The sequence below is a fragment of the Oncorhynchus nerka genome, linkage group LG25, assembly GCF_034236695.1.
Source record: "Oncorhynchus nerka isolate Pitt River linkage group LG25, Oner_Uvic_2.0, whole genome shotgun sequence".
In the NCBI taxonomy this organism is placed as follows: domain Eukaryota; kingdom Metazoa; phylum Chordata; class Actinopteri; order Salmoniformes; family Salmonidae; genus Oncorhynchus; species Oncorhynchus nerka.
Window position 1 is genome coordinate 17,952,860 of NC_088420.1, and position 25,287 is coordinate 17,978,146.

Genomic DNA, 25,287 nt, shown 5'->3' on the forward strand with positions numbered 1-25,287 from the left:
ATATTGTATTTACTTTGCCACCATGGCCTTTTTTGCCTTTACCTCCCTTCTCACCTCATTTGCTCACATCGTATATAGACTTGTTTATACTGTATTATTGACTGTATGTTTGTTTTACTCCATGTGTAACTCTGTGTCGTTGTATCTGTCGAACTGCTTTGCTTTATCTTGGCCAGGTCGCAATTGTAAATGAGAACTTGTTCTCAACTTGCCTACCTGGTTAAATAAAGGTTAAATAAATAAATAAATAAAAGGTGTTGGATTAATGTCGCTACAGTGTTCAGTAATTTCTCTTTGCCAAATCCCTCACTTGTACATGTCACTCCGATGGCCTCACGGACGCCATCTCTCTTTTTGACACCAATGTAGTGAATTAGGATGAGATGGAGATGTGAATATCACTTTTGAAATACAATAAATAGCCTATTAACTACTCGTGGACAAGTTAACATATGTTGGATTCACCTCTCCGACTCCAACTCAACCAAAAATCTAAGTTAAAAAATGGGATTAAACATGTTCAAGATAGCATGCCATGGTTGCAGGTCTGTGGAGGTCTTCACAATTGCTATAATAATCTGTGCAGAATCTTGAATGGCACTGATCACTTGCACCATGTACTTTTAATGTAATCTCATCTGCAATCCAGGTCATTTGGTTCTACTATTAGATGAAGCACAGTGACAACACATGAATCTGTTGTATAAATATACAAAATATCTGACATTGTATTCCCATTTGAATTTTTCTGTACTTTTAAAATGGTTAAAAGCGTAACATTGGAAATTCAACTGTCTTTTTGAGTGGGTGAATATAGGTTGTAATCACATTGATCTTCTCAACCAAATATTTCCCAATTATCCCTGTTGTAATTATATTTTATTTTATTTATGTGACCATTATTTAACTGACAAGCCAGTTAAGAACAAATTCTTATTTATGTGTTGTACCCAGTGGCCTGTGGCTACCACACAACCCTTGAATCTGCAAACATGCACAACACACTCTCTTGGTCATTTGTTTTTTTTACCAAGACTGCAAGACAGTGTCATTTCTGCTTTTCGTTTCAAAACATTGTTGTGCCCTACTGATCGTGGCCCTTCATCTGATTACTTGTCCAGTCATTAGTTTATAGATCTGAGGCCTTGTTTGTAAAACCTAAGTAGTTTTCAATACTGTAGTAGTGATAGTTTTGCAATATCTTTCAGTCCATGCAACTATTCATAACCATGTGGTCTTTTGAAGAGTGTCACTTTTCGTTTCCATCAGGAAGTCGTGGCAAACTGACATTGAATGCAAAATTGGTTGATGATAAGTGTCGCTTTAGCCGAATTGAGTTATTTTGTCACTTTTTTAATATTAATCAGTTGTTGAAATTACTAGTATTCCGACTGATGGCATATGACATCACCATCTTCTTGATCTGGGTGAGCTCTGGCTAAATTTGACTAATGAATAGGTCTATATTTTAATGTTTACTACAAAGTAAAATCAAGAAATTAAATATTTTCTGAATGTGGGGACACAAGTGCTTATATACTCTACAACATTTATAAATATAAAGATGCATGCATATGATATCATTTTCTGTACCGCTTTGACATGACAGGTGAAGTACAATCCCCTCAATTTGTTTTTGGACATTGAAGCTAAAATTTAAATTTGGCTCTATTCTACAGCATTTTGGACTTGAGATCAAATGTGTCAGATGAGGCGACAGTACAGAATGTCACCTATTATTTGAGTTTTTCTTTTATACATATCTGTTTTACAGTTTAGAAATGAAAGCACTTTATTTATCTAGTCCCCCCATGTTAGTAAGTCATACATATTTGGACAAATTCTCTTATAGTCTGTAAAAGCAGTCAAAGGTTTAGTATTTGGTCCCATATTCCTTGCACACAATGACTACATCAAGTTTGAGACTCTAATCTTGGATGCATTTGCAGTTTGTTTTTGGTGTTTTCATGTTATGTTTTGCACAATAGGAACTAAACGGTGAATGGTGACTTGAATAATTTCCTTCTAAGATGTTTCTGAACATTTCACAATAAATCCTGATAATGCCATGATTAAGAAAAATCATGAATAAATTATAAATAATGAGTAAGATGCCGTTCAGAGGCTACAACAAACATTCTAACATCTTATCATTACCAATAACAGGGTAAGTTAGCATTTTAATGGTGAAAATGCTTACCCCAAATTTGAAACTCACACGCAGCCTATGTATGCCGGTTAGGCTCAACACTGGTTATAAAGCTGATTAATGTAATAAACTACCCCCTTCCTTCAAGAGCGTGTCCCCATGCTTCTCTAAATCAAGTTCCTCACATGTACACACCCCGATGGCCTCCAGTGACTGTCAGTTCAACAGTTTTTTAGGGGGTATGATCCTTGTGCCTCTGTAACCTTTTAATTCACAGTTCATTCATAATTATCTATAATCATGGTAGCATCCACATAAAAGTACACGTGTTCATAAACATTTTCTATTCTTACTTAGAATAAAATTGACTCCAAAATGGCACAAAACATTATTCGCCATTCTTTTAGTTCCTATTGGTCAATGTCACACCAATCAGTTTTATATCAGCCTATCAACAATAGAATTCCCGGGACATTCAGTGTAGGACCCCAGCACGGGCAGGCAAGATGTCAGAAACGTGCTTTCCCTACCAGGACGAGCACTCCTACTACTCTTCCTCCTGTGGTCACACACCTTAGCTGTCTGATATTTTACTGTGCGTACATCTAAAAATAAGTGCCTTAATATGTTTATGTCTTGTTGATTTCGGAGTTTAAGATTGCCTATTGTTGTAATCAACATTTATGTGGAGATTGTTAGCTAGCTCGCTAGTGTTAGAATATCCATTCAGAATGAGTTATTATTTAGCATTCCTGTTAGCGATAAACCACAGTTCTCACGAGTGCTGCTAGGCTATATTCTGTGTACACCGCTCATGGTAAATGTGTTCATGTTGTGAAGACGTACTTACAATACTGCATTGTTTACATTAGTATATTTACCATTTTCTACAAGTTCCATAGCCTGTGTAGCTTGTCATGTGAACACACATTTCCTGCTACAGTGGTACAGCCCGTGCTGTTATATACAAGCCTGTGCTAGCTTGTTAGTCATGTCCTGCATACAGTATCAGTGCTATAGTCTGTTTTACCTCTTTGTTTTCAGAATCACAATCATTGTTAGACACCATTACTGTTAGAGTGGTTTTTTGTGTGTGTGGATCATTTTTGAAACCTCCTGGAACTGAAATAATGCTTCCTCGTGTTCTCGAAGGACACCCTATGGTGGTAGCTACCGGCCAAAAACCGGCACCTGTGTTGCCCCACCTATTTTTCCTGGTCCTTTCGATGCGGATCCAGTAACTGCTACAGCCCAAGGATGCCAGTTAACAGAGAAGATCTTCCACAAGATGTGGCCCATCTGCACCGACCAGCTCACCTGCCACAATATCTTGATAATTATGGCATGGCTACAAGTCAAGGAACAGACTACCACACACATTCACTTACCACTCCTACGAGGGAGAGCAGCTAGAGGGTTCTCTTGAGCACTCGAAACATGACATACCACCTTTAAAATGACCTTCCCCTTCCACAACTCATCACCCAGGCTGACCAGCAGAATAGAGAACAGAGCCTGAGCCTTTTCATCGGGGTGCTAATACACCGGGGTTCCCACCTCAAGCTAACATCGACCAGAGATCGCAAAGATCAGGGCCGAACCTCGACCAGAGATCCTGAAGATCAGCATCGAACCTCGACCAGATATCACCGGGATCAGCGTTGACCTGAGCGTGGACTGCCAGTGACAACCGGAGCACACACTGTGTTTACACAGCCAGGTGACAAGATTGATGAGCTCATAGAAGCGGTCATGAAGATGGAAGGTTCCTACAGTCCACCCGACCACCATCTCCGGTCCATGTCTGGTGGGAACAGCCTAGTCCATCCTTTGATGTCCAGCCTGCTGCTGTCCAATGATGCCCTGGGAGCCCCCTCCAGTCTTTACAGTCCATGTCTGCTGCCTGTCGCAGTCTTGGGGTTTATGTTAGCCCCTCTGAACTGTGTCCTGCTAGTTCCAGCCTTGGCAGACCCGCCTGACATCCCCGTGGAGGACCCACCTCACCGAAGTGTTCAGTATCCGGTCATAGGTGACACCTCACCCTCTTTCCTAACTAGGTCCTCAGTCTATAGTCCCAGTAGGTCCAGAGCATCTTAGCCTTCAGTCTCCAGTTGTCTATCCCAGTAGGCCCAGAGCTTTCCGTCCTGATAACCCTAATATCCCCTAGCTCACAGTCTGTAGCCCAATCAGGCCTAGGCTACCTGCCCGGGGAGGCAGGTAGCCTAGTGGTTAGAGCGTTGGGCCTGTAACCGAAAGGTTGCTAGATCGTATCTCTGGTAAAAATCTGTCGTTCTGCCCCTGAACAAGGCAGTTAACCCACTGTTCCTAGGTCATCATTGTAAATAAGAATTTGTTCTTAACTGACTTGCCTAGTTAAATAAAATAAAAAAATCAGGCTCCAAGTGGTCACAATATTTTTATCTGATATATTATTGTGCGTGCATCTAAAAATAGCTAGCTCGCTCGCTTGTGTTAGAGCTAACATTAGGCATTTCCATTAAACTACTTTGATGAATTAGCTTTGAGACCTCTTTCGTATGTAGAAAGAAAATGCATTGGAGAGATCTTTGCTTAAGCCTAGACTTTCCTCTCGGTCTCAAAGAGGAAGGCCTTTAGCCAATTCTCTCCAAGTTCTGATCATTTTGAGGTTTTTGGCATCTGGAATCTTTCATCGTGAAACTGTTGATTTGTGTGGTGCCAGTGATGCAACTGTGTAGAAGAGTTTAAAGTCTGCTGGGACATTTGTAAACTGTGGAGCCTTTACATCAAGTTTCCTGATGCTGCTGGCCAAGACAACTATAAATTGCAATTCTATGAATATAGGCACTTCCCAGGAGTGATTGGATGCACAGATGGATGTCACGTTCCCATAAAGTGTCCATCAACTCCTGATGATGAGGAGTACAGGAACTGTAAGAATTGGTTTTCCATCAATGTTCAGGGTGTATGCACACCTAATTTAGAGTTTCCAAACATTGTTGCCCATTGAAAGATGCAGCTCTTCATTGTGTACCTCGTTTCAGAGAGGACAACATAGTGGACTACTACTTGGTGACAGTGGATATGGTCAGAGTAACTTTTTATTCACGCCATACATAAATCCCACAACCGCTGAGCAGCAAAGATACAACCAAGCTCATATCCGCACGAGAGAATGTTTGGAGTATGGATAAGTCGATTCCAGTGTTTACGCAATACACTTCGTTTCAAGTCAAAAAGATGCTGCAAGGTGATCATTGCTACAGCTGTGCTGCACAACTACCTGAAGCAGCATTGCTGTCCTGATCCTCCAATGGAAGATCAGGATCAAGCTAATATGCCCAAGGCTGAGGCAGGCAATGACCAACGAGGACTTGCATACAGTTGCTTTCACATTGCAGCACTTCAACGAGATGAGATGCATTTAAATATGGAATGTATTCATTATGGCTTATCTTTTCTTTGATAATGTTTGTTCTGTACAAAATTAAAATAGTGTGCAGCAAAATTTAAATGAGTGACTAAACCAAGGCTGGTTTAAAATGTGGTTTGTGGTGATCAACAAAACTCTCACTCATGAATATCCAAACAACGAGACATTTATTTTTTACATGTCATATTGTTCACCATGGTTGGTAATCACAATTGTCTCGTTACTGCCTCTCTCTTCCAACTTCATATCGAATTCAACCTGTAGAATTCTCATCTTCATTTCATGTTCTTCCTTCAGATATTTCATTTCATTCTCATGAAATCCTCTGGCTAATCTCAGGTGTTCTCATTTAGGCTTACTTACCTTACTTCCCTTACTCCAGGACTCCATAGTCTCCTACTAACTACGCCAAATTTAGGCCACATTCATGAAAGCTACTTAATATCACACTCTGATCAGTTTCACCTGTCCTTGTTATTGTCTCCACCCCCTCCAGGTGTCGCTTGTTATCCCTGGTGTATATATCCCTGTGTTATCTTCCCCTCTGTGCCAGTTTGTCTTGTATGTTCCAAGTCAACAAGTGGGTTTTCTGTGCGCCTGCCTGTTTCGATGCTCTTTTTCTAGACCTCCTGGTTTTGACCCTTGCCTGTTTTCTGGACTCTGTACCCGTCTGCCCTGACCTTGAGCCTGTCTGCCACTCTGTACCTCCTGGACTCTGAACTGGTTTTGACCTTTTACCTGTCCACGACCATTCTTTTGCCTTCCCCTTTTGGATACAATAAATATCAGACTCAATCAATCTGCCTCCTGTATCTGGGTCTCACCTTGTGTCTTTATACTTAAATGTACTCGTTTTAACTAGTACACATTAAGGCTTAATCCTGGTTTAGATTATGAAACTGGCACAAAAAGGGAATTTGTCCAAATGCTTAAGCCTTTTTCAAATAGGGGGACTAGATACATAAAGTGCTTCCATCTTTAAACGGGGAACAGATGTGTATGAAAACATGCTCAAATAAAAGCTGGCATTCTGTATTGTCACCTAATATTAAACATTCTAATGTAAAAGGCTGGAATGTAGAGCCAAATAAAAGCTGGCATTCTGTATTGTCACCTAATATTAAACATTCTAATGTAAAAGGCTGGAATGTAGAGCCAAATAAAAGCTGGCATTCTGTATTGTCACCTAATATTACACATTCTAATGTAAAAGGCTGGAATGTAGAGCCAAATAAAAGCTGGCATTCTGTATTGTCACCTAATATTAAACATTCTAATGTAAAAGGCTGGAATGTAGATCCAAATAAAAGCTGGCATTCTGTATTGTCACCTAATATTACACATTCTAATGTAAAAGGCTGGAATGTAGAGCCAAATAAAACCATTTAACTTCACTGTCCAATAACATATAGAGGGAAGTGTAGATCATGTTTTTCAATATTCCTTTTCCTTCAAACCACAGGGTTGGGCCCTGGGGAGAATGTCTGAGACTTTACAGTCAGGTAATGGCTTTGACTATCCACTGACTGGAGGGGAAGAAACTGCGGGTGACCTATTTGACTGTTTAGAATATTATATTGCATTATACAGAGTAGTAGCAACATACTGTAGTGGAATTGTTTGCTTTTAAACAGTTCATATTCATTTGATCTCCTCACAGAGGGCTTCGGCCATGAGGATGCTGGCATTGCCTCTCAGGTGAGAATGTGGATCTTAAAACTTAGTGTCAGTTTCATTCCTCTAATTCTAATCATAGGGCTGGTCTAATTTTTCTAATTTGTACAAATATTTTTGGCACAGCCTAAATATCCTGCAAGTCTTCCAGTTCTGGAGTTTCCAAAGCCTTTGGTAGGTCTGGTGAGAAGGAAAAGGGATTGGGTCATTCCTCCCATCAACATCCCAGAGAACGCAAGAGGCCCTTTCCCCATGTATATGGTGCAGGTGAGTGATTGTAGATTTATGTTGGCAGAAAACATGGTTGTTTCAGGATTTTGTTCTGGTTTTAACATTGTTAATATTTATACATTCAGATTAGATCCAACAATGATAAAGAGGTGAAGATCCTGTACAGCATCACTGGTTCTGGAGTAGATCAACCCCCTGTAGGACTGTTCACTGTGGACAAAAACTCTGGGTTTCTCTATGTGACCCAGCCTTTGGACAGAGAGAGACAAGACCATTATGTGGTAATGTTTGTAAATAAGATAAATATCTGGTAATGTCAGTTTGTTTTGCCTTTTGAATTCTATAACATTGAATGCATGTTATTTTAACATTTTTCTATATTTTCCCCTTTAGCTTTTGGTTCATGCTGTTGCAGTTGGTGCGGGTCTAGCAGAAAATCCAATGGAGATTATTGTTCAAGTAATTGATATGAATGACAACTTGCCAGTTTTCACCCAAGATCCTTTTACAGGGATTGTCCCGGAAGCATCCCTACCAGGTGTGTCTCAGTCAACATTGAGTCAAATATACTAAGCTGAGTTTTAGAATAAAAGTACAATATCAATATTCAATATATTTTATTGTCATCCATGAATATCATTTATGCTGAAATATTTTCTTCTCAGGGTTTGAGGTCATGGAGGTCACAGCCACCGATGCAGATGAGCCTGGCTCAGCCAATTCTGATGTCAGATACACCATTATAAATCAGGAACCTGAACTGCCGAGTCCCAACATGTTTGTCATCAACCCTGTCACAGGAAGGATCCGGGTCAATGCTGCTGGACTGGACAGAGAGGTTAGTGGCTACACTACTAGCATACAATTTTAACTAACAGTAACCGCTACATTTCACAATGTGCTCCATCTGGTGTCATTTTCCAGAATATTCCAAAATATACATTGGAAATCCAAGCTGCTGATTTGGAAGGCAATGGTCTGACATGTTTTGGAAAATCCATAATTACTGTAATGGACAGCAATGACATAGCTCCTCAATTTGAGAAGTCTTTGGTAAGTGTACAATCAGCAAACAGTACCGCTCATTAAACAGTAAAGGTGACTTGAAGAGGGAAATATTTTGTTTGAAGGAGCTGACTTGAGGAAAATTTGAACTTGATAAATGGCATACAGCACATCTTCTCACATGTTCTCTTCATGTATTTTCTTTTCAGAACACGGTGTCTGTCCCAGAGAACAAAGTGAATGCCCTGGTGGTCAAAATGCCAGTGAGTGATGGAGATGAGCCACACTCTTCCAACTGGGCCACCAAGTACAGGATTGTAGATGGAGACCCAGGTGGAATGTTCACTGTAAACACTGGACCTAGTAGACTGGAAGGAATCATTACCACAGCCAAGGTACCTGCTTGGTTTCTTGGTTTCTTTGTTCAGATGAGTATGTGAATGGAGCCAAGTTACAGCACATATGTATTTGACTGTGGTCTGAATTTCACTGTAGAACCATACAAATATTTGACAAAATTGTTGATGTTTTTGCCATTGTGTCATGAACCTGGCTGTGTCTCGTTCCCATTTAGCCCCTTGACTTTGAGAAGGACAATCGCTACACCCTGTTGGTGACTGTGGAGAATGAGGTCCCATTTGCCACCCCCCTGCCCACCTCCACCTCCACAGTCCAGGTGAATGTGGAGGATAGGAATGATGCCCCTGTCTTTGACCCAGTGGAAAAGGTTGTTTCTATATCTGAACACCTGCCAGTGGACAGTGATTTGGTTCTGTATACAGCCATTGATCCAGACATCATGGCACATAAACTCATGTGAGTTCATGAAACTTTATTTTATCTGCAATTTATTTCATTCAGTTGAGGTCCTGGTATAAATGTGGAAATCAATTTTAAATTATTATTATTTTTTTAACTAGGCAAGTCAGTTAAGAACAAATTCTTATTTTCAATGACGGCCTAGGAACAATGGGTAACAGCCTTGTTCTGGGGCAGAACGACAGAATTTGTACCTTGTCAGTGTAGCGTGGTTCATTCTGCGTTGTGTACTTTTAATTAGGACGCTGCCACAACTAGTTACTAGTTGAATTATTTTTATTTGCCCTGCACACGAAGAGACAACACACATTATGTTAACCCTTGGCGCGGTCCTATAGCTCTCAGGCACCTTGCTAGCTGAAAGTCAGGCAAAAGAGCACCAAAAGGAAATAACAGATGCTGTGTGCGCACATTCAATGCACAACAGCACAACATACAACACAAGTAAAATGATACAGAACATAATTCAGACAAAGTAAAAGACATACCTGCACACGAAGAGACAGCACACATTCAATGCACAACAGCACAACATACAATACAAGCAAAATGATACAGAACATAATTCAGACAAAGTAAAAGACATACCTGCACACGAAGAGACAACACACATTATGTTAACCCTTGGCGCAGTCCTAGCTCTCAGGCACCTGCGCAAGCACATGGAAACTCACTCAAACACTGTCCCAAGTACTCACAAGTTACAATAGATACCCTAGTAAGCGAGCTTTGTGAAACTTGTTAACATAAATCTTTATATTATCCACATTGTAACAAACTTATGGTTGCATAACAGTCCATTGTGTAACATTATGACGGTTTTATATTAAACCATTTCGGAGCCAAGGAAAACATACCTTACTAGCTGAAGGTCAGGCAAAAGAAAACAATAAGGGGGTAAGGAAATACAGGTAACCCGCGATGGACCAAACAAAAATATACAAAACTTTTACAATCACATGTACAATATTGATATGAAAAAGTGTTTGTACACCAAAGAAAAACATTAGTTATGCAGCTGTAATTAAATTAAAAAACACACTGAATTAAAATCCCCTCTTGACATGGCCTATTTGAATTGGTCCTTGTGTGCAACTTGGTGCATAATCTAGGGGAACAACATCTCACTGCTACATCAGCTTGGGGATTTGATCTTGCAACCTTTTGGTTACTAGTCCAACAATATAACCACTAGGCTACGGTGCTGCCCCAGATACATTATGCTGCTAAGTCAATTCAATGATATACATGCCCGTTATGATAAAGTACATTCAGATGCATTAAGATTGCAAGAAGCCTTGTGAATGGTGATGTTTTAACTCAATGTACTGTATATTCTAGGTATCGCATGGACAGAGATCCTGCTAAATGGCTGGACATCAACAGTGAGACCGGAATGATCAAAACCAAACACTCCCTGGACAGAGAGTCTCCCTTTGCCAAAGATGGCAAATACAGAGTTCTCATTCTCGCCATCGAAGGTGGAATTCTGAATTTGTTGTAATCTTGTTCACCAGCAGGCTTCAACCAAGGAACAAGGTTCATTTAGTTGACTTCTTCATTTCTCCATTTGATAAAAGCATCTTGTTTTGGGTTATCAGATGAAATCCCTGCAACTGGAACTGGAACCATTCTGATAGAGCTGGAAGATGTAAACGACAATGCTCCGACTATTGAAGACACCCCGTTGAAGCTCTGCAACCAAGACCCCCGTCTAGTGCGTTTGGCTGTGACAGACAGAGACGGGCCAGGCTTTGCTGAAGCCTTCAGTGTAGAACTTCTGGAAGGGTCCAATATGTATTGCGCTGCCCAAATGGACGAAACCGGTGTGTATTGCTTTTCACGTTCACTCTACATTAGTCTGTTCATTTGTATTCAGAATAATATCAACAGACCAAGTATGTTCTTTTGACAACATTCTTCACATTCAAAGTTGAAATGTGTCCAATTTTTCTCCTGTCCCAGGAACTGTGGTTGAATTGACATTCAAGGCCATGAGGGAGCAGAGAAACTTCTACATTAATCTGAGGGTCACTGATGCTGGCGGGCTGAAACAAGACCATGTCATTCACGTCACCATGAATGAGGACAGCTGCATGACCTGGGGGGATTTCTGTGTTAGATCCTGACCTATATGACATTTCCTTAGCATTTTTATAGCTTGCAGAGCTGGATTGCTTGTTTTGGGAAGGTTGTCACTTTTTTTGACAGCAGGGGTATGTCACAAAGCCAGAAATGAGTAGGAAAATTCACAGCTAATTTGCCAGTATTTGTTCCATCAAAGTACTGAACATTTTTCGGAATTACTTATGTCAACGCATGTTTTTTTGTTCACATTTTCTATTTGTTTTGCTCGTTCTGTGTGCATTTTTACATTTCAAGGCAAATATGGGTTTGTATACATTTCCTCGGGAACTGCTGATATATTTGACCATTGTTGAGAAGGTTGCTTGTTTTTTATTTCCATGGAGAACATGATCATTTGCATGCTTGCAGAGAGCTTTATGCATGTTTCTAATATAAATTGAATAAAGCCTTTTTGGTTCATTCTCACCTTTTGTTTCTCTGTCCTTGTACATTGAAACCTGCGTCTCTTTCCTATTGGTTAACTGCCCTCATACAACACACAATCTTGATTTGCATCTTGCCTTTTTGATCTAGCCTAGTTTTTCAGAACCATGGAGTGATATTTTTGTCTTATTGTGTATACTGTGCAGGACATCAGTTCCCATCTGTTGGCTGTTCCATAAAGCAGGATCATTAAGCTAACCAGCCAAACATTCAGATATATTTATTGATTTTTAGTTTCATTTAGAAAGCTAAGCTTCAATATGGGTAGACTATACCGAGCAAATTTTCAGTGAGCCCCCTTTTCTACAAGCCTTCTACAAATTAATCTACAAACATTCAGAACATAGCCATGTGTTTACTGGTATTCTCCTCATTCAGACTTCAGCAGCATTTTGCAAGGAGCTCCATTGCTCTGCAGTTAGTAATATGAACACCAATATCAGGTTCAAGATAAGCGAGGATCCTGCTGGTCAGTAAGTCAATGCCACTAGAAGGAGTAGCTGCCACACAATCAGTATCAACATTATAGTTTCAACCATGTTGAGGCTATACAGTGTTAACATTTCATTTACAAACATTGGCGAACAAAACATGCTCTGATGGGGTATGGCTGAAATAAGTTTGAGACATGTGACGACCCTCCCACTCTGTCTGCCGTATTCTGTCTTTGTTCTTGTTTCCTTATTAGGATGCCGGTGGGCGGAGTTGAGAGGGTCGTCAGCTACATGGGAAACACCTGGGCCAGGTGTCTCCCAGGATAAATAGACCTCTTCCACATTCATGGAGGAGACTCTCTCCATGCAGACACCTTTTGTAGATTGTGTTGTGGTTCTTGGTGGCCGTTTGTTTGCTTTGGCACCTTTCAACACCCTGCATTATCACATTCATGCATGCAAAACACTCACTTACACTACTGATTACTGATTACACACACCATTGTATATTATACTTAGTTGTTTTAGTTAATAAATATATATTTTGCTACTCCTTATCTCCACGTTCTCTCCCTTTGTTACGGGCTTTGAGCCAGTTCGTGACAAGTGGGGGCTCGTCCGGGATCTTTGAACTACTGGTTTGGGAGACCGTGGAGGTACGTGTTTGCATATTGTGGTTGAGTTTGATAGGCCCAGTATTGGTTGCCTTTGTTGTTTGGTTTGTGTGCTGCGTTGGAGAGAGATAATGGTTAGTTTCCAGGCCCTGCCTAGCCTGTAAACTCTTGTTCTACTTTCTGTTGGGAAGTCAGTCTGAGGAGGTGAGTAAATCGGCTGTGTACCTCGGTAGGAGATTGTGTAGGGTAGTGAAACTTGCTACCCGGAGCTATAGCCTTTTTCCCCTGATAGGTTTAGCGACGTGTTTCATTTTTTGGAATATGTTGGGCATGGTTAATGTTTGTTATTTTTGTGTGGTGTCTGTGGACTGAGCAGTTGTCTCGGGGCCACATCCGTGGCTTGGTGGAATTTGCCAGCATGCTGGGGAGTTCTATTTCCTTGCCAGCGGGCTACAGTGCGTAAATTCCCACCGCAAATGAAGCTCCGTATCTCATCTCTCTTCTGTGGTAAGGGTGATTGTCAATTCTGGGGTTGTGGTCTGGTGCGCTCAGCAGAAGGGAAGAGCGGGAATTTTTTTTTTTGTGATTATGGCGTCTTATGTAGATAAGTTCATTCACTCTCCATCAGAGGAATTGTTAGATTTAGGTAATAAAGAACAGCTGTTGAAGGTCGCGGAACACTACAAGGTTGAGATTAGTGATAAACGTCTAAAGAATTCTATTAGGTTGATATTGAAGGCCAATCTGATGAGTGGTATTCTTGAAGTTACCACTGGGCCAGCCTCTGCTGAGGATTTGTCGTCTCCCCATAACGTTACAATGGACATTCCATCGGTTAGTCCTAGTAGCCTTCTTTTTGAACAGCAGAAAGAACTGCTTTTGTTACAGCTGGAGCATGATCGTGAGAAGAGAGAGCATGATCGGCAGCATGATCGTGAGAAGCTAGAACATGATCGGCAGCATGATCGTGAGAAGCTAGAGCATGATCGTGTAAAATATGAAAAGGAATTGGCATTTAAACAAGAGATGGAGCGTGCTAAAATCAAATTGCAACAAGAACGTATAGAGTTGGTTAGGGAAGGAAAGATCTCAGGGGAGAGTTTGTTTTGGGAAGGTGACCCAGATTTACCTAGGGGTAGTTCCGCTTTTGGTCGTGCCCCAGAGACATTTGATATTGTTGGGAACTTACGGTTATTGCCTCGGTTTAATGAAAGGGACCCCGAGACATTCTTTTCGTTGTTTGAGCGGGTTGCTGACGCTAGGAGTTGGCCTGATTCTGACCGCACTTTAATGTTGCAGTGTGTGCTGACTGGTAAAGCGCAGGAAGCATATTCAGCTCTTAGTGTACACGATAGTGCCAGTTATGATAAAGTTAAAACAGCTGTGTTACAGATTTATGAATTGGTCCCTGAGGCTTACCGCCAACGATTTAGAACTTTAAAAAGGGATGATAACCAAACTCATGTTGAGTTTGCGCGACAGTTGTCTTTACAGTTTAATCGCTGGTGTTCCGCCTCTGCAGTTGTGACTTTCCAAGGGCTGTGTGATCTGATTATGTTAGAGCAATTTAAGGACACAATTCCTGATCGTATTGCCACGTATATTAATGAACAGAAAGTAAAGAATGTTGCTGAAGCTGCAGTTTTGGCAGACGAGTATTCGGAAAGAGTGGGGGCGTTCGGATAGATTTGGGCTTCGCTCACCGAGATACTTTGGTTCTCGGGCAGAGTTCTATTCAACTAGGGTTGAACCTGACTCCCATGGTAAAGCTGACTTTGGGCAGGAGTGTCACTCCTGTCAAGGTTCAGGTCATTGGAAAAATGAATGTCCACTTCTCAGGTCAAGGGGTGCTTACGCTAAATCTAAGCCTACTGCGTTAGCTGCACCTGTTCCACATCAGTTCATTCATGACTCATTTCCTCAGGCCCAGGAGAATGTGAAAGTCCATATTGATCCAGACTATTTACCTTTCATTACGGAAGGTTTTGTGTCTATGTTAGGAAGTAAAGACCTTGTGCCAGTGAAGATCCTGAGAGACACAGGTGCCTCTGAATCATTTGTGTTGGAGTCTGTGTTACCCTTTTCCGCTGAGACTGATTTGGGGAATAGTGTTCTAATTAGGGGAATAGGTTTGAACACTCTGTCAGTTCCATTGCATAAACTGATGTTTGATTGTGGGCTGGTGAAGGGTGAAGTTGTTGTGGGTGTGCGTCCTTCGTTGCCTATTGAGGGTATCGATGTTATCCTTGGGAATAACTTGGCTGGTGAGCGTGTATGGCCTGTCCTGTTTCCATCTCCAGTGGTTTCCACTAAGCCGTCATTTGTTGGGATTCATGATGAGAGTGTACAGAGTTTCCCAGAGGTGTTCTCTGCGTGTGCAGTGACACGTTCTATGAGCCGTGGCGAACTGGTCACTGCGCCGACTAATGATAATAATACAAAGTATGTCACTGTTTTCCCTGCTATCCCGTTATCTGTAACCCGCTCAGATCTAATCAATGCGCAACGGGATGACCCCACGTTGGAAGAGTTGCGTGATCAAATTGTGCCTATAGAACAGTTGGGAGATGTCGCCCATGGCTATTTTTTCCAAGAGGATGTCCTGATGAGAAAGTGGGTGTCTCATGATAGTGTTTTTCTGGGGGAGGCAATTAGTCAGGTTGTTGTACCAGTTAAGCTTCATGAGTTGGTGTTGGAAACTTCTCACAGCGACGTTGCTGGACATATGGGGGTGAGGAAAACCTACAATCGCATATTAAGACATTTCTTTTGGCCTAGATTAAAGAGGGATGTTTCTGATTTTATCAAAACTTGTCACACCTGTCAATTAACTGGTAAGCCTAATCAAGCTATTAAACCAGTACCATTATTTCCTATTCCTGTACTCAGCCAACCTTTTGAGTATCTGATTATTGACTGTGTGGGTCCTCTGCCTCGTTCTAAAAAGGGTAGCAGTTACCTGTTCACTGTGATGTGTCAGACCACTAGGTTTCCTGCTGCCTATCCTCTCCGATCTATCACAACTAAATCGGTGTTAAAAGCTTTGACTCAGTTTCTCTCATTGTTTGGAATCCCAAAGGTCATTCAGAGTGATCAAGGATCTAATTTTACCTCTAATCTGTTTGGTCAGGTTCTTCAACAGCTCCATATTAAACACAATTTGTCTAGCGCCTATCACGCGCAAAGTCAAGGAGCACTGGAACGTTTCCATCAAACACTTAAGTCTTTGTTGAGAGCTTATTGTACTGAGATGGATAAGGATTGGGAGGAGGGGTTGCCTTGTTTACTGTTAGCCGCTAGGGAAGTTTCACAGGAGAGCACAGGTTTCAGTCCAAATGACCTTGTGTTTGGACATAGGGTGCGTGGACTTTTATCTGTTCTCCAGGATGACTGGAAGTCTCCCGAGCCTCCTCAGTCCCTGTTATCGTATGTGTGTGATTTCCGGCGACGGCTGTACACCGCTGGTGAAATGGCTAAAGAGAAGTTATCATCTTCACAGGAGAGGATGAAGGGCATATTTGATTGCCGAACTGAGCCTCGTCACTTTAGTCCAGGTGACCAGGTTCTTGCTCTGCTGCCAATTGTTGGTTCTCCTTTTCAAGCCAAGTTTCAAGGTCCATATACAGTGGTGCGCCAGTACACTGAGCAAAATTATCTAGTTGCCACTCCAGAACGGAGGAAAGCACACCAGCTGTGCCATGTAAATCTGTTAAAACCCTATTATGCACGTTCCTCTGAGACTGAACAGTGGGATTCTACAGAGGACGGTAAACCTGTTCTTTTGGCTGATACCGTTGTTTCCTTGGGTTCTTGTCGTGCTAGATCTGTGCATGAGGAGGAAGATGTTCCTGGTCCTGACGATTGTATATTGCAGGGTAGATTGAAAAATTCAGAAACACTGGATATTTTAGACAGTCTTCTCACTCACCTACCTGTTGATGGGCGGAAAGAGATGGTTGGTCTGATTCAGAGATTTCCAGGTTTGTTTTCTGATACACCTACACGTACAATAGAACATGATATTGACATTGGAGGTGCTGACCCCATTCGTCAGCGGTTCTATAGAGTTTCTTCAGAGAAACTACGTTGTCTGGATGCTGAGGTCAAGTACATGCTGGAGAGTAAGATAGCAGAGCCTTCTTTCTCCAGTTGGGCTTCTCCCTGTATCTTGATCAGGAAACCGGATGGAACAAAACGTTTTTGTACGGACTACCGTAAGATAAACAGTGTCACAAAGCCAGATTCATTTCCTCTTCCTCGGATGGAGGACTGTGTTGATCAAGTCTGTGCAGCTAAGTTTGTGAGCAAATTTGACCTGTTAAAAGGCTATTGGCAGGTGCCACTGACGAGTAGGGCACGTGAAATCTATGAATCGTTGGAAGTGACTATGAATCGCTGGAAGTGACTATGAATCGTTGTGAGTTGTAAAAATTAAGAAGGACCCTGATGTTCTTTTCGTTGGAGCTTGTAGCTGTTGGTCTTTTGTGCCATGTTCCTGAATGTTTACATGACTGACCATTGTTTCGGGTTGTCATGTTCTATCTTTCCTGTCTGTTCCCTCCTGGTCTTGTGTTCTTCTTTCCTCTTAAAATATTGCTTCCTATGCACAAAGGTTGCTGAGGTCTGGGGAGGAGGTTGGTTGGTGGAGGTGTGAACACATAACCCCTTGTCAATTTGGGACGCAGAGGCCTGTGTCAATTTGGGACGCAGAGGCCTGTGTCAATTTGGGACGCGGGAGGCCAGTATGTTGTTCCGGGGTCCTTGTTGGTCCCCGGTTTTATGGGGGGGAATGTGACGACCCTCCCACTCTGTCTGCCGTATTCTGTCTTTGTTCTTGTTTCCTTATTAGGATGCCGGTGGGCGGAGTTGAGAGGGTCGTCAGCTACATGGGAAACACCTGGGCCAGGTGTCTCCCAGGATAAATAGACCTCTTCCACATTCATGGAGGAGACTCTCTCCATGCAGACACCTTTTGTAGATTGTGTTGTGGTTCTTGGTGGCCTTATGTTTGTTTGATTTGGCACCTTTCAACACCCTGCATTATCACATTCATGCATGCAAAACACTCACTTACACTACTGATTACTGATTACACACACCATTGTATATTATACTTAGTTGTTTTAGTTAATAAATATATATTTTGCTACTCCTTATCTCCACGTTGTCTCCCTTTGTTACGGGCTTTGAGCCGGTTCGTGACAGACATTAAAAACAAATGAATCAAGAATCAATGGGTAGGTATCACTTAAGTCCAAAAATGGATTTTAACAACTGCTGATTGCCCCTTTAAAAGCAATAAAATATTTCAGAGAGGACTGGCTGGATTGGAACCTTGTACATGAAAGGTGAGTGCAGCAGCCTGTTACAAAGAGGAAAATGTGTGGTGTGACTATGTTTGAAATCAATATGTTACAGCCTTACTCTAAAATATATCACACATTTTTTCCCTCATCAATCTACACACAACAAAGCAAATGTTTTTTGTTGCAATTTTGTTACAAATAAACAAATACCTTATTTACATAAGTATTCAGACCATTTGCTATGATGCTTGACATTGAGCTCAGGGTGCATCCTGTTTCCACTGATCATCCTTGAGATGTTTCCACAACTTGATTGGAGTCCACCTGTGGCAAATTCAATTGATTGGACATGATTTGGAAAGGTACACACCTGTCTGTATAAGGTCCCACAGTTGACAGTGTATGTCAGAACAAAAACCAAGCCATGAGTTTGAAGGAATTGTCTGTAGAGACAGGATTGTGTCAAAGCACAGATCTGGGAAAAGTACCTCAGTACCTCCAGGCTCTGATCAGGCCCTACACCCAAACAAGGGCACTGCGTTCATCCACCTCTGGCCTGCTCGCCTCCCTACCACTGAGGAAGTACAGTTCCCGCTCAGCCCAGTCAAAACTGTTCGCTGCTCTGGCCCCCCAATGGTGGAACAAACTCCCTCACGACGCCAGGACAGCGGAGTCAATCACCACCTTCCGGAGACACCTGAAACCCCACCTGTTTAAGGAATACCTAGGATAGGATAAAGTAATCCTTCTCACCCCCCTTAAAAGACCTAGATGCACTATTGTAAAGTGGCTGTTCCACTGGATGTCATAAGGTGAAAGCACCAATTTGTAAGTCGCTCTGGATAAGAGCGTCTGCTAAATGACTTAAATGTAATGTAAATGTAAATGAAAAGGGTACCAAAACATTTCTGCAGCATTGAAGGGCCCCAAGAACACAGTGGCCTCCATCATTCTTAAATGGAAGAAGTTTGGAACCACTAAGAGTCTTCCTAGAGCTGGCTGCCATGCCAAACTGAGCAACCGGGGGAGACGGGCCTTGGTCAGGAAGGTGAACCTGATGGTTACTTTGACAGAGATCCAGAGTTTCTCTGTGGAGATGGAAGAACCTTCCAGAAGGACAGCCATCTTTGCAGTACTCCACAAATCAGGCCTTTATGGTAGAGTGACCAGAGGGAAGCCACTCCTTAGTGAAAAGCATATGACACCCCGCTTGGAGTTTGTGAAATGGCACCTAAAGGACTCTCAGATTATGAGAAACAAGATTATATGGTCTGATGAAACCAATAATGAACTGTTTGGCTTGAATGCCAAGCGTCAAGTCTGAAGGAAACTAGGCACCGCTCATCACCTGGCCCATACCATCCCTACAGTGAAGCATGGTGGTGGCAGCATCATGTTTTTCAGTGGTAGGGACTGGGAGACTAGTCAGGATTGAGGGAAAGATGAACGGAGTAAAGTACAGAGAGATCCTTGATGAAAACCTGCTCCTGGGCACTCAGGACCTCAGACTGGGGAGAAGGTTCCACTCAAAACAGGACAACTACCTTAAACACACAGCCAAGATAACAAAGGAGTGGCTTCTGGCCAAGTCTCTGAATGTCCTTGAGTGGCCCAGCCAGAGCCTGGACTTGAACACGATCTAACATCTCCGGAGAGACCTGAAAATAGCTGTGTAGCGACACTCCCCATCAAACTTGACAGAATTTGAGAAGATCTGCAGAGAAGAATGGAAGAAACTCCCCAAATACAGGTTTTCCAAGCTTGTAGCCATACCCAAGAAGACTCGAGGCTGTATTTGCTGCCAAATATGCTTCAACAAAGTATTGAATAAAGGGTCGGAATACTTATGTAAATGTAATATTTCAGGCTTTTTATTTTTAATAAATGTGCTAAAAATTCTAAATCTTTTTTTGCTTTGTCATTATGGGGTATTGTGTGCAGATCGATGAGAAAAAACAAACAATTTAATACATTTTAGTATAAGGCTGTAACATAGCAAAATGTGGAAAAAGTGAAGGGGTCTGAATACTTTCCGAATACAATGTACCTATAACTGGGCTAATAACTCGCTAACTAGCAAAGAATATCGACAAATGTGCTCTGTGTTCTGATCTGAAAAGCATATTCACTCCAGGGTAATTGAAAGACGCTTGAGGGATACCCATCAATAGAATTGCTCTCAGTTGAGATCTGGCTCTCCCTAAAACAAAACCATAGACTCAATCTTGCAAAGTTAGATTTGTTTTCTTTTTTTTGCATTAAAAAGGGTCTGATAAAATGTTGATTCGATCCCCGAGAAACTTTGATCGATAAAGTGCAAACTTATGGGGCGAACTCAGTGAAATTCTTGCGCCACTGCACAGTTTAGAGGGAACATTGCAGTTAATACATCTGTTTTCATTCATGGTTAATTCACTAGAACATGTAATATTTTGTCTTTCATTTTAAGTATGTAGCTGGTTGTGCACATCAGTGAAAATAAATTAACATTTGATTATTTCTACGCATGAAATGAAGGCAAGAAAGCAAAAACTGGATGTGAAAAATTCCACTTGGGCACTGTTGATATAATTGACCATTGTTGTGAAGGTTGCTTGGTTATCATTTGCATGCTTGCAGAGAATAAAGCTGTTTTGGTTCATTCTCACCTTTTGTCTCTGTCTTTGTATAATGAAACCTGCGTCTTGATCTATTTGTTAACTGCTCTCCATACAACCATGGAGAGTGAAGTGGAGAGTGAAGTTTGTTCCTGAAAGCAGACTCATGAATTAAGTTAACCAGCTACCCTTTCAAATATATTGACTTGAATTTATTACAAGAGACAGAAACACGGTAAAAAGTCTGATTGCAGTCAAATCAGAGCTGATTTACTGTGTGTGGAATATACAGCACACAGGCAGAATATGACCGTACTCCACAGATCTGTTAAGGGCAGTGAACCAACTGGTCATCCACTGAATGGTGTGTGCCAGCCGCATCGACACATTGATGCCATCTCCCACAGAGATTCTATATCAATTGTACAGTATTTCATCTCCATTGAAACTGATCTGAGTGTGAGAGAGAGTAGATCCCAAGTGCCATTCCAGATAGTTAGCTGATGGGACCATGGGAACCTCTTCCCCACCCTGGAGTAGCAATGCCTATGTCTGATTGAGATGCATGCTATCATTGCTCCCATGTCCTCACCATGCACTTTAATTGTATTTTAACACTGATGTTGTCCATTTCAATAACTGTCCTGGTTAAAGAATAAATCAAATGTATGTGACATCTGCGTAGTGCAGGGAAATTGGCTTGGACATAAAACTATTTCCTACACTCTTAAAACTAACCAAAAAGGGTTATATTGCTTGCTTCATATATGGCACCCCTAAAGTTTCTATATAGAGCCTTTTTGTAGGGTTCTTTGAGAACTCCAGGGGTTCTTTTTTAGTGATCCAAAATTGGTTCAATATAGTTTTTTTTTTTAAACCAATTTCGGTTCAGAACCTTAAATGGTGCCATATATGAAGCAAGCATAGAACCGTTTTTGGTTCTATCCAGATACTTTTTTTTCTAAAACTCCAGTTTGAGTAGTTAAGAGGAAATTTAAATACAACAAGTATTTGAGGACAGTGGAAGTTGATAATGCTTCTGTAATATTAAAAACAATGTGTTTCGACCTGAAGACTTCATCAGAGTTTAACAGATAGAAAAATGAGAGGCCAGTTTGAATAGGTCAAATTACAGCTCTTCTTACTTCCTCAAAATGTGTAAATGAGCTCAATAACACAATAAAGCTACACGATGGAAAAGTTTCTTTAACAAACTCCACATTGTCAGTGATCATTTTTGAGAGCAATATGCTTTTTCTAAATGTTCAAACTGGACTCTTTAATGGAGAAGGTAAAACTGTTGTTTTCACATAATGAAACGTCCCAATAGCCACACACTGGTTGAATGGATTTTCAAAAGTTAAAGTTATCAGGGTGAAATTGCATCTAAAGGATCATGTGTCCATGATAGCCAAATTTCAACATAGACAAACCATAAATAAAATATGTTGACTTTGTTTCTTTAAGACAATGTTTATTACTCCAACCTCGTGAATGTGACAAACTGACAGGTTTTCAAATGACTGCCTTTGATTTGATTGCCTGCACATGCAGTTTGGAGCGAGACGAGCGTTATCCCCAATGAATTATTTCTGCATCTGAGGTTATCCAGCCAACGACGCCATGACATAACCCACAAGTATGATTGGGAATTTCTATTGGAGAAGCAGTTTCTGCCTATCTTCATATTGTCTATAGCTACCCTTTGGTGTCCCATCCAGGGTTTTAAACAAGCCCTGTTTAGCTATGACATTTGTCACTGTGAGAATGATTGCTGAGAGATCTCCACTTAAAAATTAAATAGATTCACTGTTACTATCAAAGTCATTCCAAAGGGTAGGTTTAACAGAGCAAATGAAATGTAACCATACTTTATTAATCATATACTGTATCATCAATGATGCTATTTAGTCACCATCAGCTATTGTTTCAATTCAACCCAGAATTCAACTCAAACTAGAAAATACAATAGGCCTAGGGTTTCAAGCTCGGGTTCATTTCAAATGTGACAATATTGTAGCAAATTCCGGGGGTAGTCCGAACCGAGACTCAAACCCTGTTTCATCAACTGTCAAGCCAACACATTAACACCAAGAGTTCTGAACCTCTTGACGAGGTCGATAGGTGTTGGGTTATGGTTGCTATATTACCCCCTTCCTTCAGGAGAGCATGTCCCCACGCTTCTCTAAATCAAGTCCCTCACATGTACACTTTCCCATGTTTACTACAGTATGTATTGTATGCTATGTTTTACTTGTCAGACTGCACAGTAGCCTAAAAAACAAATGCAGGTGTCTTTTATCTTCAAAGTAATTTAAATGTTCTTTATCCAAATGTAAAAGCATATACTGTACAGTACTGTATTTCTTCATCAGCATCTTTATGCTTTTGTTAATAAAATAATGAAAAAATACTCTTTCAAAATGCTGATGGTTACTTAGTTATGGATCCATAATCAATTACTTGTTCAAATATTCCATGATATTCTTTAGATATGTGTTGACTGAATATAAGCAAGTGATGTCTGCTGAATAATCAAGTTAGGTTTCTCCAGAAATAAATCATTCTAAATAGCAAACTGGCTTTATTTACAAATGAGTGAGAATGTCTCACCCTGTGTCCAAGAATGGCCTTTTTCTCACTCACTCTAGGTTAAATGCAAACGAAATCTCCAAAATATTGTTACTTTGAAACAAAGAGATTATTATTATTATTATTAATTAATTTGGAATGATATAAAAGCCCCTTAGGATCTGTGAGAATATCTAACGGAAAATGTCCCTTAGATATGAATTTAGAGTCCTCCAATCCTCTAAATGTAGTTATTGGCGGAGAGTCACGTCATTGAAATGTTTTTTTTTCAATATACTGTGGGACTACCGTAGGCGAAATGAGTCTCAATGGTGTTGAGTAATGTGCTGTTAAAAATGGTGTAGGTCTTATTTACTTAAAGAGCATATAAAAGTTAGAAGCAAACGCCTACAACTATTTTAGCACCGTTTCGCGCTGCTCTGAGACAAGCATGGGGACTGATCTTGAGAAATCAATGAGATTTTTACTTTCACTTAATCTCCATTTGGGTATTGTTTAGACAATAATTAGAAAATGTATGTTATGCTCTTAGTGTAACCTTTATTTAACTAGGCAAGTCAGTTAACCTTTTAAGGTATAGGGGGCAGCATTTTCACTTTTGGATAAATAGCGTGCCCAATTTCAACTTCCTGCTACTCATGCCAGGAATATAAGATATGCATATTATTAGTAGATGTGGATAGAAAATACTCTGAATGTGAGTTTCTAAAACTGTTTGAATCATGTCTGTGAGTATAACAGAACTTACGTAGCAGGCAAAACCCCGAGGACTAACTGTTACTGTTACTTTTTGCCTCTGATTGCTCCCTCAGGTGTCTTTGCCAAGGGATATCTGATAGGAACCATTTTTCAGTTCCTACCACTTCCACTGGATGTCACCAGTCTTTGGAATTTGGTTGAGGTTATTAATTTGTGAAACGAAGAAGAAGCACATCCTGGAACAACGTTACACTATTGAGAGTTGCGCAAGACGTAAAAAGGAACATGTTTTTCTTGCTGTATTGAATACAGATTGCCCCGTATACAATTTGATTGATTATTAATGTTTAAAAATACCTAAAGTTGTATTACAAAAGTATTTTGAAATATTTTGGCAAAGTTTATAGGCAACTTTTGAAATGTTTTGTAGTGATGTTGTGTTTTTGTAAGCTGTTTTTTCTGGATCAAACGCGCTTTATAAATTGACATTTTGGGTATATATGTACGGAATGAATTGGAAAAAATGACCAATTATGATGTTTATGGGACATATTGGAGTGCCAACAAAAGAAGCTCGTCAAAGGTAATGCATGTTTTATATTTTATTTCAGTGTTTTGTGTAGTGCCTGCAGGTGTAGCAAAAGCCTACAACTATTTTAGCACTGTTTCGCGCTGCTCTGAGGCAAGCATGGGGACTGGTCTTGATAAATCAATGAGATTTTTACTTTCACTTAATCTCCATTTGGGTATTGGTTAGACAATAATTAGATAATGTATGTTATGCTCTTAGTGTAACCTTTATTTAACTAGGCAAGTCAGTTAAGAATAAATTCTTATTTACATGGACAGCCTACTCCTTCCTCGTGTCCTGCGGGGATTCTTTAGCTAAATAGCCCAGTACTGTACTGCCAACCGTCACGTTGTACAGCGCCATATTTTTCATTCCATCCTGATGGTTTTTCTTGGAATAGAAAAAACATAATATTAATCAAATTAATTAAGCAAGTACCAGTCAACAGTTTTGACACACCTACTCATTCCAGGATTTTTCTTTATTTTGACTATTTTCTACATTGTAGAATAGTAGTGAAGACATTACAACTATGAAGTAACACCGGTCTCCCGCGCGACCTGCATTCTGTAGTACAGACATGGCCTGCTCTTCCTTATGTAAGGACTTAGCT

General features: G+C 40.8%; 1 protein-coding gene across 3 annotated transcripts; it reads left to right on the forward strand.

Annotated features, from left to right (window-relative positions):
- Positions 1 to 1,252: 1,252 nt before the first annotated feature.
- Positions 1,253 to 11,843, forward strand: LOC115109110 (B-cadherin-like). 3 transcript variants are annotated; one of them, XM_065009627.1, is made up of 13 exons: positions 1,253 to 1,427; positions 7,024 to 7,108; positions 7,222 to 7,259; positions 7,362 to 7,502; positions 7,592 to 7,747; positions 7,860 to 8,004; positions 8,132 to 8,304; positions 8,391 to 8,519; positions 8,681 to 8,866; positions 9,046 to 9,287; positions 10,632 to 10,771; positions 10,892 to 11,116; positions 11,256 to 11,843. In XM_065009627.1, the coding sequence occupies exons 1-13, from the start codon at positions 1,395 to 1,397 to the stop codon at positions 11,417 to 11,419; spliced, it is 1,857 nt and encodes a 618-aa protein (XP_064865699.1). In that variant the 5' UTR covers positions 1,253 to 1,394; the 3' UTR covers positions 11,420 to 11,843. The 3 variants fall into 3 exon arrangements, with proteins under 3 accessions (XP_064865699.1, XP_064865700.1, XP_029489568.1); XM_029633708.2 differs by having other exon boundaries at positions 1,254 to 1,427; positions 7,024 to 7,063; XM_065009628.1 differs by lacking the exon at positions 8,391 to 8,519.
- The last annotated feature ends 13,444 nt before the right edge of the window (positions 11,844 to 25,287 follow it).

What these genes read in the sequence shown, in the direction of transcription:
- LOC115109110 (XM_065009627.1), top strand. Translation starts at nt 1,395, where the DNA reads ATGGCATATGACATCACCATCTTCTTGATCTGG. An exon ending in TCACCATCTTCTTGATCTGG is followed by an intron (nt 1,428 to 7,023) that starts GTGAGCTCTGGC and finishes TTCAAACCACAG; the next exon opens with GGTTGGGCCCTGGGGAGAAT. An exon ending in CTCAATTTGAGAAGTCTTTG is followed by an intron (nt 8,520 to 8,680) that starts GTAAGTGTACAA and finishes TTTTCTTTTCAG; the next exon opens with AACACGGTGTCTGTCCCAGA.